A 16,450-nucleotide genomic window follows, 5' to 3' on the forward strand; every position below is an offset into this window, starting at 1 on the left:
CTCCGGAAGTCCAATACAGTGGTTTTACTGGACCCCTTCCTGGCTTCTCCAAGAATGGAGAACTCTACCATTTCATGGTCACTCTGCCCAAGACAGTTTCCAACCACCACATCTCCCACCAGTCCTTCTCTGTCTGTGAAGAGAAGGTCTAGCGGGGCACCTCCCCTGGTAGGCTCACTGACCAGCTGTGTCAGGAAGCTATCTTCCATGCTCTCCAGAAACCTTGTTGGCCTTCCCGCTGATCCTAACCCATAGGGACTCACCCTTATCATTCCCAGCCTCAAGTTCCGCAACATCAAAACTCTCTCTGATATAGAGCCACACCACCACCCCTTCTATGCTGCCTGTCCCTTCTGAAGAGCCTATAGCCAGACATTGCAGCACTCCAGTCATGAGAGTGGTCCCACCACGTTTCCGTGATGGCAACCAAGTCGTAGCCCTGCACCCGGAGACCTGAACTGCCGCAGTTTTGAGCGGGCAGTCGGTCTGGGTGTGCACAGACTTCCTGGAGAGCGCTGTGCCTGGTGTACACCATTGCAGCTGAGCTAGCGCTAGACCGCCGTTAGAGGAGGTGTTCGTATGGGCAGGGGGGAGCGCTCTGCCCTCTCTGCTTGCCCTAACTGCTGCGCCACACCCTGCCACGCCTTAACTGCCACGCCCTAACTGCCGTGCCACGCCCTGTTTGCCAGTCCTGGTCACTGCGCTCCTGCTCACTCGCGCTCCCTAGGGGCAGCTTTTGAACGGCCGGGGAGGGGGCGCTGCTGGCTCCGCCCACACCTCCTTCTCACCTCATTCACCTCCCTCACGAGGGCTGCCGGGTCCTGGCGGCTCCCTGGAGTGGGCTTGGTGCCGGAAAAATTAGCCCTGCCTGTCTGATCCCCCGCTCTGCTGCAGAACGCGTCTGCCCTGGAGCCAAGTGGCACAGGGCTGTGCCATCATAGGTCTGTCCCACCACAAAGCAGGTCTAGCTGTGGTCTGTCACCTCCTGGGCAGAACCTGGTCTTTATGAATGTAGATAACACCAAGCTGTCTGTAGGCAGTATCATCTGCTTGTTGACCTTTGCTGCCCTGGCCAGGGCTTCATTTTAGTGTAAGTTTCTCCAGGAGCTTCTGCTGCAAAGGGTCCACCCAGCATCATGTGCTGGAAAAAAACCACAACTTCTAATCAGCTGTAGAAATCCCCCTGATTGTGGACAGAACCTGTGAAAATTCAGTTATTTCTACCTGTGTCTTAGACCTCCTGTTGTCACAGCAGATGGCAGTGTAATCTGGTGGGAGCACTTGTGAGATACAGAGCTGCTGTACCTAGAGGCATGTCAGGCTACTGGAGGTCGCGGTGTTGATGAAGCCAGTACTACGGGGGTGCATGAAGGGTGTCCACAGCCTGCACCAATTGGAGCATGGACTGGTGATAACATATCAGAAAGGAACTTAAATACCTGGTTTAAGCAATAAAAATAGTAGAAAGTTAATAAGTCAGGTCATATAATTATTTGTAATGTAAGTTTAATAAGTGTAAACCAGAGAGCAGACTAACAAAGCAAATGTGTAATCAACACCTCAGAATGATGTCTGGATCAGAAAGTCCTCAGTTTGATCTCACAAAAGGTCAGTGTTCAGAGAAGGTCATTTGACCTGCTTGCCAGTCACAGGACAGAGAACAGCTAAAGTGGTTTATTATGTCATTGGGAATGGGGACTCTTTAACTGTCTGTGGGAAGGAGACTATACTCTGTGTGGTCCAACCACTTTGCTATTTGAGAAGCTCTGAATCCATCCTGGCTAAGGAAAAACATTTTATTTTTAAACTGCATTGGGTTCTCCATGCAACTTCCAAGGAGTCTAGAGTCCCTTGGGATGGAAGGGGAGCAAGGCTCCATTTCCCCAGTTTTCAAATGGGAGCGTGGCTACTGAGAAAAGAAATGCTAATTGTGCTTGACTTATCTTTTAGAGAGATGTTCGCTCCATGGTCTTCTGGGTAGTTTTCAGTGCTGCAGTTTCAATCTTGTGTTTAGTCAGAGATCCATGTCTTGAAAGAGAAAATCCCAAGCAAGAAACTTAAGAACTTAACCTAAGAACTTAATAATTCTTGAAAATGATGGAGATTAGGGCATTCAGCCAAGCATTGGCATGTGCTAAGTATTGGCTGTACATAACATCTTATGTGGGATTGTCAAATAGTTCTCTGAGAATGCCCCATAGGAACGAGAAAATCTACATGTGCAGTCAAAACATGTTTCCCCCACTGGGATGTATGTCAGTGTTACTGCTCATCATCCAGCCCCTCGAGCTGCTGACATGAATCACATAGTTCTAGATGTCGTTGACTGCCAACAGCAGTCTTGATGTCTAGCTTTCAGATCTGGTTTTTGATCACTGCTGCTTCCTCCCTAAAGATTCTTGCAGCTTGTGTGTCCCCTCTGTGCAGAAGCATATGATGTATCACACAGGGAAAGGACAGTTTGCTATTCGCAACTTTTCTTTCTAAAGCAAATACCTCTTATCCTTTATTGAAAAAAAAAATACCCTGACAATATAATTTTCAAATCTATATCCCTCTTGTAAAAACCCGTGGCACAATAGGTACAGAGGAGAAATACTAAAGGATCGAGCTGTGTTGCTTGAAGATTGCTTGTCTCCATTCACACAGAGCAGTGAAGGGCTCAGGGATCTCAGTTATCCCTGACCCTGGCAGATCAAATTATGCATTGTAAAGGCATGCAAAGTGTCCAGCCAGCCTATTCCTGAAGAATCCATTTATAAGATATATAATGACATCATGGGTAAAAAAAGCTGATGTTTTAATTGAGTAAATGTGCAGGTCAGCAGCTTGGTCTTCTTTCTGTGACATCAGAAGCAGCGTGCCTGTCTCCTGCAGGGGCTACTTGCAGCTGATGGTCCTGCAGCAATGAACCAAAACTAACTTACCACTAGTGTTTGCTTGCAAGTGACTTCCTATTTACTCCCTCTTTCCTTTCATTTAGCGATGGGATCTTCTCATGTGGCCTCCCATATTCTAGGCTGCAGATTCTGTCTTGTCCCAGAGTTTCCTTCCCCACTCAGTAATCTCCCCATGGTTTCAGTTTCGTTGGTGATGAGCAATGTTTGCTTTGTATGCATTTACCCTACGATGATCTATCATTCATTGATTAATACTATTACAAACAGCAATCCAGATATATTTTTGTTGTCTTAGGTGGGATGGATTTTGTTGCTGCTTTCAAATGGCAGAAATTAGGCATTTCAATTGTATACCAGCTGGTTTGCCTCATTAGCTATGAAGATTTGGGGAATCTTGTTTTAAATTCTGCAGATTGCCCAAAGAGCACACTGAACAGCCTTTGGAGACAGGGGCAAAAGGCTTGGAATTGCTTCTTGCATCCCCTTACTCTTTGTGCTACTTGGACTACGCACAGCAGCATGTGCTCACTCTGTCCTGGCAATCAGAAAGAAGAAAATGTATCAGCTTCTTCAGCTGATGAGCAACATCTTGTATTTGTTCATGGTTCACCAAAAAAAATAAATAAGCATAAAGCTTATTTGGGAAATTACAGTAAATACTAAACAAAGAAGCTACAGCCTTTAGGCTGCTGAGTGTGACCTGCTGCACATGGAGATTTGCTCAACTTTGCTTTAGTGTTAAGTCCATAGTTTCTTCCTTTCATTTTTTGTTAATGAATAAATTACTTGATCTGCTCTATTCTTGGATGGGGAAGTAGGAAATTTATTTTTTTATGTCCCTTTCTACTTGCAAACCTGTTCTTCCTAACAGAACACCGTATATTTAATACCTGATTTAACTTTTTAGAAAACAAAATAATTATCCTTTGTTATGGGGCATAATTTAAACACAGTACTGCTGATTAGTGGGGAGTATCCTCTTTGAAATAATAGGGGAGATCTGGTACCACCAATCTCATCTATTAACTGCTGTTCTGGTTGGGAGAGGAATGTTCACTGTTTAAATATGGAAGAATTTCAAGCTATATAGAAGTGGCACTGTGGAGGTTTCTGTTGTTTCCAGTTCCCCATTTAAAAGTGTGTAGGTGTAATGAGCTTGGTATTCTAGCTCGCAGCCCTGTGAGCCCTGAAAGTCAGACTGGATTCTGTCTGTCACACTCGCAAACACTGACAGGCCAAAAAAGCCTTTGTTTCTACCTGCATGATCCTGCTGTGGGTTTCTGTAGGTGTAGGTGAAAGAAGTTAGGAAAAGCTTCTGTTGATGCTGAATAAGGAGTGTAAGAAAACATCTTGCTTTCTTAGCTGTGCTGACTTGCCCTAGGCCAACAGAATATAAAGCAGTGAAAGCTTAACAGCATTTGCACGTCAGCTGTAAAGTCACAAGTGGACTAAACTGCTCAGTGGCGTGTTACCATTTTTACATAGATCTCTCTCTGAACAGAACTATCCTTCATAAATCTTTAAAAAGAAAATAATCACCAGAACCTTTTACTCCAGAATTTGAACTGCCTTGCCTGAGCTCTCTTTACACTAGAGCTTTCTAACGCCTTTTAATTTTAAAGCCTGTCATTATAGATTATTTTACATTTCTTTTCCTGTAGCAGTAAATTATGTCTGTGCTGGGACAGCCGGAACAAACTACTACTCTCCTACTACGCTACTAATAACGTTTGCTGCTGAATGCAAATTCTCTGTCATTAAGCTTGAAGTTGGCTGCTTTCTGCAGCTGGCAGAGTTTCTATTAGATCTTTGAATTTAGGTGCAGTGTTTAAAACTGTCATGTGCTTTTTTTCCTTTTTTTTCTTTTTTTTTTTCTAATAGAGTATGCTTCTGCTGGCTCACTGTTTGATTACATTAATAGTAACAAAAGTGAAGAGATGGATATGGATCATATCATGACCTGGGCAACTGACATAGCTAAAGGTAAGCAAGACCAGTGGTATGTTATGTCTTACACAGTCAGCAGGGTGTAAAGCTGGAGATTCTTTCCCTATGAAGTCAGAAAAGCTTTTCTATACTTCCTTATTCAAATTGCCGATAAAAGAAAACAAACAACAACAAAAACATCAAGCATTCACTGTTTAATATGTTTCTTGATTATTTTGAGTCGGAAATCATTTCAGGAGTGAAAATGCCTTCTGTGAGCCAGTTTTACTTATGGTTTGCCCCTAAGTCCCAAGAGGATAATCTTGCTGATGTAGTGTAATTATGAGGTAAAGTGCATAATTATCCTTACATTTTATTTGAATTGGTATATTTAAGGAAGCTTGTTCTCAGTAAACATACTGACATTTTTCATATAATGATACAGAACAAACTGTTCTGTCCTTTGGGTTCTCTGTGACCACACAAGAATTAGTGTAAACTAATGAACATTAAATTCATACCATTCATTTCTCTACACATTGGAGAAAATAACTAAATATGACGTTAAAAAACATTAACATACCATATAGGTGCTCTGAGAGATATATGAGCTTTGCTTAGTGATTTTTACTCAAACAGGTTATGGGGACCTTTGCTTTTCTCGCATCCGATCAATACAGCCTGCACATATGCCAGCCTGTAATGAGGATGAGTAATGGGGCCTAAAAAACATGACTGCTCATAAGTGAGGCCACCCTCAGCCTGCCTAACAAGACTGTTCTCTTGTTTTGTGTAGGAATGCACTATTTACATATGGAAGCTCCAGTCAAAGTAATCCACAGAGATCTGAAGTCCAGGAATGGTAAAGTAGCAAAACAATAAAATGCTCTGTATTTACTGTTACCTGTAATTGTAGCACTCAGATCTGTACCTGAGCTTTGAGAACGTGCAGAACACCTTGGCTGTCAACAAGCTGCACTGGCTGTTGCTGTGGCACAGAAAAGTCTATTTCCTTCTCCTCCCTCCTCTCTGTTCTGAAGCTGTTGGAGCTCTACTACTGTCCCTGGCGTCATTTAGAGCATTGTGGAGGGCTCTTTTCAAATTGTGTCTGGCTGACCGTGATTGTGTCCATCTTATCAGCTGTCAGAGATTGCCTGGACACTCCTCACTTGTTTTTTCTATTCAGAACTGTTGAGTACCAGGAAAGACTGGCATGCACCAGACACAGTAGACTGGATAAGACCTATTATTTCCTATCTGAAAATCTTGTTTTTGTCATGGCCTGTTTTGTGGTTTGACAGATAGTCATGCTTTTGAGTAATGCACACTCAGCATAGAGCTGCACTGTTTAGACTGTACTTGGCAGTTGACAAGCATTTATGAAATTTGCTGAATATTGATTTGAACTGAAACATTATCTAGTAGTGGGACAGGAGGGACTCAATTTTAATAATCTGCACAGGGGAATCATAGTTACAAGAAAACTAGATCTAATTTCAGTTGTAAATTATCTCCTTTTTATTTATTTATTTTTTCATTTAACAAATCTGTTGGAGAGTTTGTTGTTAAGCCTAACTGCTACATTGGAGACAAGGGAGCTTATCTGTATTTTAGTTATAGGTGTGTTGCTGTCTTTGAACTTAGTAAGACCTGAAAGGCTTTGCAGTTGTTCAGAGGCTTTCAGGTATTCAGCAGATGGTCTCCAAACCTGCTCAGAGAAACCAGGACAATTGTGAATGTCTGCATATTTGGGTGCTCACTGAGCATGGAATTGCTTTCTTGATAAAGTGCAAACTTTTTTTTTTTTTTTCTGTGAAAACATATCGCATTTGTTTTTAAAGGCATTCTTGTAACCTATTGTTTTTTTTTTTCATTTTTAGTTGTTATAGCTGCTGATGGCGTGTTAAAGGTATGAACACTTTAATTATGTGAGGGATGCTGCTACTTGATCTTTTGATGGCTGATAAATTAGGTTGACACTCTACTATCTGTTTATTTTTGCCAGATCTGTGATTTTGGTGCCTCAAGGTTCCACTCACATACAACACACATGTCATTAGTGGGCACTTTTCCATGGATGGCTCCAGAAGTCATCCAAAGTCTCCCAGTGTCTGAAACATGTGACACATACTCATACGGAGTGGTAAGTGCCTCTAATTTCTCTCTGCATAGTAGCAGAACTCCAGTGTAACAGAATTCATGGGATGCAAGAACAACAATTCTAAATAAGGACAGCAAAAAATATCACACTTTTTCAGGCCTCACCCATAATTTATAATTACGTGTTTAAAAATGATAGGAAGAACAGTCTTGCATGTTTGGTAAGGCCCATATCTGATTAGATTAGCAGCATGCCAGTTTGAAAAATGCATGCTTTACCGCAAGTATTCAGCATATGTCAGAAGGCTTGCAGGAACCACTGAGCAATCTGCATCATTAATCTCTGCTTGTGCTTTAGTGAAGCAGAAGAGAAAAAGGTTGTGTTGTAATAGGTGTATACCAGAACTTCCATAAAATGGAGTGTCACTGAGTTTATATCAAAAAGGTAGCCACTTTTCTATGCTTAACTGTTTAAAAGATTCTGGTATCGTTACCTGGTAGCTGAGAAAATAGAGGCTGTACCTCTTGTGGAGGTAGAGGCCCAATCTAAAAATACAGAGAATGCCAGCATGGTTTTGTCATTTATATGAAGGAGAAATAATCAGTAATAGTGCATTAGAATGTCAGATTTGTAGGTAGAGTCATGTGAACTATTTCACTTTGTCCACAGTCAAACTCTAAATTGGTTTTGCTCTGCAATACAAAATAGGATAGAAAGAGTACTGGTCAGACCAATTATGAATCTTGCCCCATAGCCTTTCCATGACAGCAGTAATTAATACTTTGGGAGGAAAGAAAAAGGAAGTGGGGTTATAGTCTGCATGCGTATCTGTTTATATAGCTTTTTGGGTTTAGGTTCCACTGTTGGTGACAGAATGGGGAGTTGTTTCAGAACAATATATTATAAAATATTGCCCCTTTCCCTTTGAGGGGTGGGAAGAGATGTAAGGGATGCACCACTGTATTTTTAAGCTAGCACCTATGGTCTTACATAGCTAAGCTTATGTCACGGTGGAAGGCTACATAGATTACATAAACTTTTTGTCAAACATTTGTTTATAGTGAAAAAATATGAGAGATGATGTTGGGGTATCTTACAAATGAAAGGTTGACAGTTTGTAAGGGGAAAGAAGAAGCCTATATCAGCAGATTTAAAAACCCTTGCTTAACTAGGGCACAAACAGTAATAGAACATAAGCTAACAAATGTAAATGTTAATGTGAACTGTTACTGGAAGCAATCACATATTATCCACTGAAGGGAAACATTCCAATTCCAAAACAAAGAAAAAATGTTAGAGGAGAAATTCCAGAAAAGGTCTTACAGTTCAAGACTGCTCACATAGTCATCTTGGTGTGAATTGACTTCAAGTAACATTCTAGGAGTGGGAGAAGGTAAGAAATCGTTTAATATTCTATCATATCAAGTATTACCAGATGTGTAGGAACAGTATGTCACAGAGTTTACTTTACATCCAAAAAGTAAAGCTCCTTTGACACTTCTGTTCTTGAAGCTAAAACTGAACTGCTCTCAGTATGAAACCAGTTTAGTGTTACTAGAATATTTTAATGTGGTTATGGGTGTATAGTGCTACCTCAGTATGCCTAATAATATTTGACCCACATTTTTTAACATACTGTTTTTGAGCTAATGTGCTCTACTGTGGGTAAAAGCTTATGAATTCATAAACACTTAGAAATCGTTTTATAACTCCAATGCTATGTCTTGGAACACCATTGTTTTCAGAGGAGATTCAGGGGTAGAAATGAAGAATGGCAATGGCCCAAGTTCTCAGTTGATGAAATTACTGACATAATGGAGTTGTCAGAAAGCAGGAAATTGTCAGAATATAACTTTGAAAGTTGGAGTCTCCCTGCTATAAGTGTTGGATTAGCAAAGAATTAGTTAGGAGACTGAAAACAAAAAAAATCTTAGAAGGGGTATTTTTGTCTTGTCAAATGATTATCATCTGTAAAAACAACATTTAAAGAATCCTTTTTCAAAGTGTAACACTTGCCAGCAGCTTTTGTGCTAGAGAGACAAATCTGCATTTCTTCAGTTAAAGGCTTGTTAACAAAGAACAGAATCATTTCAAATGTAAACTAATAAGATGCTAGGAATAGATATTCTGTTCATGGCATTTGTTACCATTCCTATAAGTTTCTTTAATTTGTTATCTTTTTTTTTTTTTTTTTTTCCTTTCCTGGCTGGCTTTTCTTTCTACAAACTAATCTGTGATTTTAAATATTCTGCTCAAGTCTGAGAGCACTTTTCCCGTGAAGTGTCAAAGTCTTCCTGTACATCATAAGTCCAATTTGCTTCTCACCTGAAATGAACTTCCCTCTTTGCAAACAGTTGCATATGTATTTGTAGCTAATGTTCATGTTAGCTTCTCATGCTCTTCCTGGGTGGATAAACAGTACTGTATATTCTATTTGAGATAAACAGTAAGTAATACATAATACAGCCTAGGAAATGCTAAAGCTAAATATTCTAGGAGATTTATTATGCCACAAAGATAGATTTTGAACTTCCTTTAGCCATGCTGTGATTCACTTTTCTAATCCATTTCCAAATCCATACTCTTGAGCAAGTGCCACAAGTGATCTACCCATAAGTTCACTCGCATCAGTAAGGATATCACATCAATGTCTGCGTTGCTCAAAAATGATTTTCTGCTTCTCTTCAAGATATGGAAGTGTCTGTGGAACTACAGTGTTCTCTCTAAAAGCTGTTCTGAAATCATGAAGATAGATGCTCGGAACATGTTAGCTTGGCAAAAGTGTTTGTAGTGGATGGTAGTGTGTGTTTGTGTACCTGTATAAGTACACAATGTAATTTTAAATGCTTACAAGAATGAAAAAGTAAAAGCATTAATTGGCTATTGGTAGCATAGAGATGAGTTAAATGTAGCAGCTGTTGCACTCCTAGCAATAGTTCATACATTGCTTTAGCTATGAGGACATATGTTATTTATAGAGGGAATGTTGGCCAGCTTCAGGGGTTATCCCGTACTCTTTTTTTGAAAAGAATTATGAGATCTTTAACTTCCACTTGGATCAATCCAGAGGAGACTGACCTAATTTTCATGGCAAAGGGCAGTACCTCTAAGAGAACAACGCTTTCTGCTCATGCTGTACTTCTGATAACTGTGGCTCCTGATCCTCATCTGTGTACACTTTCCTATGAAGAGAAAGCATTTCTTTTTTTTTTTTTTTTTTTTTCAGTGAAGGTTTTCCATGCTTGTTGTTGTTTTTCCTCAAACTACTTATTTGGATGTTCCCTGTCCTGTATGGCACTTTCAATTTTTGTTGGCTTTGCATGGGGGTTGGCATTTTTTTCTTTTCTTCTCTAGATTGTTGTCACATAGATGACAGGATAAGAATTGAAATACACAGCTGACCTGACAGAACTGAAGACATTTCATTCTTATCCTCAGCTTCATGTATGGAAAGAACATTCGTACCTTTATCTCTCACTTTATTTCTCTGTATGCAGAGATGATCCTAACATCTTCACATGCCACAGCTTACAAACCACTACAAATGATCTCAATTTGTTTTCCATCACCGTATCTAACTTGGCTATTTCTCTGTGAACACCTGGTGTCTGTCATCAGAGGGATGTCATGTGATCAAGAAAGCAGGTGATCTTCACCATCAAAGATGGGAGTGGAAGTGAATCATGTCAGTCTCTCAAATTATACTAGAAAAGGAAGATAGGTTAGGTTCTATATGATAGGAGCTGAGGACTGAGTTCAGAAAATGGTCAGAGTGTATATTGCAATAAAGAGGCCAGGGTAAGTCAAGTTCAGGTGCGTTTTCTGCTGCTGAATGACCCTGGGGACAGGAAGCAGCGAATGGGAATACAGAAGATACCCATTTGATGTTGTTTTGTTTTTGTTGTTTTGTTTTGTTTTTGTAAAACGAGTAATGCTCTCATTCATCTTAGCTTATGATTCAGGGTAGCTGATTCATGAGACAGGTTGACGGTCCTATGAAACTGGAGATACTGACACGTCATCACTGGAAGGAAGATCTTTTTCTATACCTTTGGCCTGAATATAAAATTTATGTTTGAATGTTGCTCTAAAGCTGTGTAAATCAATGCAAGGGTTTCTGGCATGCCAATTTTTGTTTATTTTTTTTTTACTTTCCTATCCTCTTAGTGATAAATAAAGCATTAAGAAAAATTCTTCATGTCTAGTCAGACTGCTGTTTTCCTCTCAAACTGTGTGCAGTATAGAAGTATTTTAAGCTGTCACTGTTGGTTAGGAAAGTAGTGATCCATACAGGCAGTGGAAATAAACACTAAAGGTGTCATGATAAAGGAATTTGTTGCAAAATGTTCTGCACAGACTTACGTGCATGAATGAAACTAGACAACCCTTACAATTCAATCTTCTGAAAGAAAATAGAACAGTGGAGTTTTCCAGCTCAGGGCTCTCAGAGACATTTAATGTGTATTTCATTGTGTTCTGTACTTGGAAGAAGTATTTAGATACTGCTTGCTCTATGTGATGTGCAAACTTGGGTTTCTTCTTCATGGTTTCCTATTATTCAAATGAGCTGGTTCTGGAAGACTGCTCCACTGCATGTTTGATTTGGTCCAGGGGTTTTTGTTTTTAAACGGTTTTGTACACTGCTTCTCTGACTGAAGTACCTTGGGCTGCTAAATTATTTCATTCTCTCACAGTTAAATGTCCTTCTCAACCAGTAGAGAGGTGAGAATTGGAATTACAAATCAAAGTGCTTTTCTTCTTCTAAGGAGAATGGATTGGGGCAAACAGGAGAAATGAATAAGTCTATGAATAGCTTTCCTCATATATTTTTTATTCTCAGGAAAACTGTTCTTTTACTTATTTTTCCAAGATATATTTACCTTTACTATTCAGTCTTCTGACTCAAGCAGAATTATTCAAATAGGTCTATTGATGGAGCACCCTGTTCACTTGATTAAAGGCCCAACTCTGCTTCAGTGCATTTTTTTCTGCTTGAGCAGCATCTGCCAATATTCTCTCATTTTTCTTTTAATTACCTTCATAGTTGGCCAGAATCCATTCAAAATGATGTAGCTGGAATGAGCCTGGGTACTAACCCAGCCAGTGAGGATGTAGAGACTTGCATAAGGCTCTTAATACATTTGGTCACATGCTAAATAGATTATGTCATTTATTGTTGTTGTGTTTGGCATGTGAATGGAAAAAAGTTTCTATGCAGACATTTGTAACAAGATAAGTATATGAAGGTTCTGATAAAAAATAGACACATACAAGTGAAGGTACAAAGTGCCTGTTAATTTGATTGAATGCCAAGATGTAGTCCCTGTGGCAGAAAAACAAGTTAGATTCAATGACTTGCAAGCCTCTTTGGTGATGCCAAACTCTTTTCTACAGAGCAGCTCAGATTCTCATGTACTGTGTTACTAAAATGCTGAAAGCGTGTGAAATTAGGAGGTTTTTTTTTGTATCTATGATTAGTGTGTCCATAAGATATGGACAGAGAATAGAATAATTGTCAATAGGCTGTATATTGTTTAGTTTAACATAATCACATACTTGGGGATTAACAATTACGTCTTTGCTTGCAATATTATATTTAATGTTTTTGTAGGCATTTTCTAGGAGCAAAATACTTAATGGATCAGATTCTGACTACTTAAAAGCACTAGTTGCAATCATAAATAAATATTTTTAAATGCAAAATGACTGAAAAGCAAGGATGTGTCTACTTGGGGCTGAGAAGGAGTGGAGGAGTTCATTGTCTACCCAAGTCTCAACTGCCAAATGTGACATAGTGTACAGAGAAAGTAAAAAGCAATTCCCATGGCTCTCACAAAATTGCAGGCATTAGACCCCACACAACCCATTTTTTTATCTGGGTTGTACTGTAGAGGAAAAAGCAAAAACATCCAAATTAATTTAGTCAGAGTATCTTGCACACAAACAGTGGTCCAAGTTCCTGCAAATGGTTACTGGTTGCCTGATAATTGGATACAGAATAGTGCTGTATCAAGGTTTAATAATGTATTTTAAATACAAAGTACAGAAATAAAAATTCTTTTCTTTTTTTCTGTTCCAGGTTCTCTGGGAGATGCTAACAAGGGAGGTCCCCTTTAAAGGCTTGGAAGGATTACAAGTAGCTTGGCTTGTAGTGGAAAAAAACGAGGTAAGACTACGTTTCTACATTCAGGTACATAGATCAGAAAACAGTATTGGGGTTTTGCAAAAGACTTTTTCATCTTCTTCAAATTGAAAGTAAGTTCACGCGTATGGAAAGATTAGCAGTAGGAGCTAACACAAAGGGTCAAAGTGATGTTATTCCTCATGAATGGACCCTTTACATCTAATTGTTGCAGCTTCACGTCGTGATGCTGTAGATCAAAAATTGTACAAGTACTGTACTAGTTTCTCAGTCTCAATTGTAAAACCTAGGGGTTTGTTCTTAGTGATGAAAGAAGCCATTGCGTCCAAGGTAGGGGAACAGTTTAACTCCATCTCCTGCGTTTAGGACATCTTTTTACTGGCCGGGAGTTGATATATCTGTAAGAGACCTTCAGCTACTTCAACTTAACTCTCCCAGCAGGAGTCACTATAGTACAAGAAACTGCCGCTTAGATGAAAATTTCAAAAATAAAAGAAGAAAAAATAGTTTTAAAAAAAGAGAGAAATTACAGTTTTGCCACCTACGTTCAACACTACATTGAAGATGAGCTCCTCACTGGTATCGGCAAGGCTGTGGCATAGCTGCAAGCCTCCTCATGCAGAGTCTTTCCATTTCAAAAGCACTTCAGTGGTGTAAACACCGTTTGTACAGTGTCCCCAGCCTCGCTTTTCTTCTTCTCACAAATTGAGGCTTTCAGTTAGTTGGACATGTGAGCGTATATCTGAACACATAGTCCCTTGATATCAAAGACAGTAACTACATTTAAAAAACATTTAAAGTTGTGACTGTACCACACACAGACAAGCATGGAAATCCTCCACAAAGATGAAACCTCCTCTATCTAGACACAGCGGAAGCTTGGGAAACATTACAATGGTGAGGCAGTGCCTGTACAATACAGATTTCTATTATTCTACATAAACTGTTTCTCAAAATGCTTCAGAGTTAAACAGTAGAGTTAGGTTTCCTCCTCTTAGTTTAATATTTTTTGTTGGTGTTTTTTTTGTCTCTTTTTTTTCTTCTGCTTGAGATTAATTCCAGTGAGTGATACTGTGATATACTCATTAGTTGGAAATGCTACATTAACAGTCTGAAGATTATGACCGTGGTCATCTACAGTGTGTAGCAGAGCAGGAGGCACAGTAAGACTCTTTCTATTAGTTTAGGAAGAGCCTCATCTATCAGTTTGAAGAAGGTGGAACCATTAAGACTTCCATCAACAGTACTACATTCTACTCTAAATGTACAGGTTTATGGAAGGGACACATAGTGGCATTGGGAATGTTGTAAAGAGATTCAGTCATATAGTGAAAGATGGCACACATTTCTCTACAGTTTTCCAGAGTGAGGAACTGTGTAAAATATAGTATGAGAAAAATGTGGACGTGACAGCTATTACACTCATGGCTGGAGAAATCTAAGGGTTGAAATTTTCAAAGCCAGCAGTATATCTGCCAGGTACCACTAGCCAGTTGGTACCATCTTCTTTGTAATTGTTCCAGGAAGCTTTGAAAACGTGAACACTTGCTTATATTGTTATTATTTTCTTTGCCTGTGACTTAGGGACCATGCCCTGCATAAGCCTTGTAAGAGTTGGCATACATTATGCTGGTATTTTTTTTCCCCAGTTTCTATGTCCCAAAGCAAGTATGAGGACCAGGTTCTGTTCTCAGTTCCATCTATTGACATTAATGGGCTTTCATGAGTCCAGTTCACAACAGAATTGAGTCACTGTTGAGCCAGGCCTTCATTCTTTACACTCTAAGTCTCTTGTTAAAAACAGTGTGGGATTGAGGCCAAAACATAATTGCTGAGGTTGAAAATCCCACTTTGCAAATCTGGAGCCCAGCAAACAAAGCGGATTTTAACGACTCTATATGGATCTCTTTTGACACTCCACATTATTTCACAGTGTGATTTTTATTCTGCTAGAGTTTCTATATAATTATATATATTTTTTAACCCAGAAAAGAAAAACATGGGAGTTCAGATTATGCTAGCTATGATCTCATAAACAGCTAATGAGAAGTGTCATCTTTATTATTATCTGGTACTTTTGGAACTTGCTACTTCTACACTACTACATAAAACTCTGCCCAAGGGAGACACATGTAAATGATGATTGCAACTTATTTTCCACCTCCTGGAACAGTGAGGGTTACAGACAAATACTGTAGCAAGACTAGCCAGTGTATTTTTAGGTTAATGACTCAACCAAAAATCAAGCAGCAGTACAATTTGTTTATGCATTGTACAAATTTCTGTGTATTTCTTGCATGGAAAGCTTTGCACCTTAAGGTATTACATTATTAAAATAATCATACTTCTGCAGTGCCCAGACTCTATCTCCTGTTTCGAGTTTTCATAGTATTGACATGCTTGTGCAGCAGAACTTGTTAACTCTTACTTCGGCTGCTGTGGTTTGTAAGGCTTTGCAGATCATGTTGGAGTCACATAATGGTGCAAAATTTGACACAACTTGCTCTGGTTTACATACGAAATGTCAGAGTAGGACAGATCAAAGGGTCTTCCTGGCAGGTTGGTCTAAACAGGACTGTAATATCTTTCTTACCTGCTACAGGACAAGGAAACCTTTTACTATCTTGATTCCTCATATTTGGACTAATTTGCACTGAGGAACTGTTTTTTCTATCTAAATATTTCTTTACTTTAGTATGAAACATCTGAAGTCAATTAGCTGCCTTATCGAGAGCAGAAGGGATCTCCTTATATGTGTAACATATAAGCAATTGGAGAGGCTTGTATTCATGAATATATACACGAATACACAGATTTGCTTTTAGGCTTTCCAATCTGGGGACAGATTTTTTAAACTAAATGTCATTTAAGACTGTGAAAGAATTTTTTTTCACAGATTAAAACTCAGCAAAGGAAACCAAACCAGCTTCTAATTCTGTGTAGTCAGTTGTCCTGGCTATAACCAGCAACTCTTTGTCTTCAGTTATCAGAAAATATTTATATGAGTTCACTGTGCTCTGTGAGTGTTCTCTGAGATCTGCATGTCCTCACTAATTGTTCTGACCACAGGCTCATGAAACATCTCTTGTGTCATGTAGAGCTTCACTTAACTCTTTTTAACTCAGTGTACTCTATATTTCTGCCACTTGGTATATCAGAACTGATTATGGTGTTATACATCAGTGTGGGAGAAAGGAATTAAGCCAGCCTGTACATTATACCTATCTTGACAAGCATCTTGTAAGACAATGCAGTGCAGTAGTTATCTCTACAGACTGTTATATTTTAGTACTAATATCTGTTTGCCTCATTTTTACTTCCTTGTCTCCTAGTTTTTTTGAGCAACTCCACTGGTATATTTGTTCCATTCCTTCTTTATAA

General features: G+C 39.3%; 1 protein-coding gene across 5 annotated transcripts in view; it reads left to right on the plus strand.

The window, feature by feature from the left end:
• The window catches only part of MAP3K20 (mitogen-activated protein kinase kinase kinase 20), a 92,599-nt gene that overhangs the window by 31,404 nt on the left and 44,745 nt on the right, over positions 1–16,450 (plus strand). For all 5 annotated transcript variants that reach the window (XM_068685694.1, XM_068685699.1, XM_068685697.1 and 2 more), the window contains exons 4-8: positions 4,782–4,883; positions 5,623–5,688; positions 6,707–6,735; positions 6,832–6,969; positions 13,007–13,093. In XM_068685694.1, coding sequence (XP_068541795.1) covers positions 4,782–4,883; positions 5,623–5,688; positions 6,707–6,735; positions 6,832–6,969; positions 13,007–13,093 — 422 coding nt within the window. The remainder of the gene's footprint in view (positions 1–4,781; positions 4,884–5,622; positions 5,689–6,706; positions 6,736–6,831; positions 6,970–13,006; positions 13,094–16,450) is intronic.

This window comes from Anas acuta, chromosome 6 (assembly GCF_963932015.1).
Source record: "Anas acuta chromosome 6, bAnaAcu1.1, whole genome shotgun sequence".
Taxonomy (NCBI): Eukaryota; Metazoa; Chordata; class Aves; order Anseriformes; family Anatidae; genus Anas; species Anas acuta.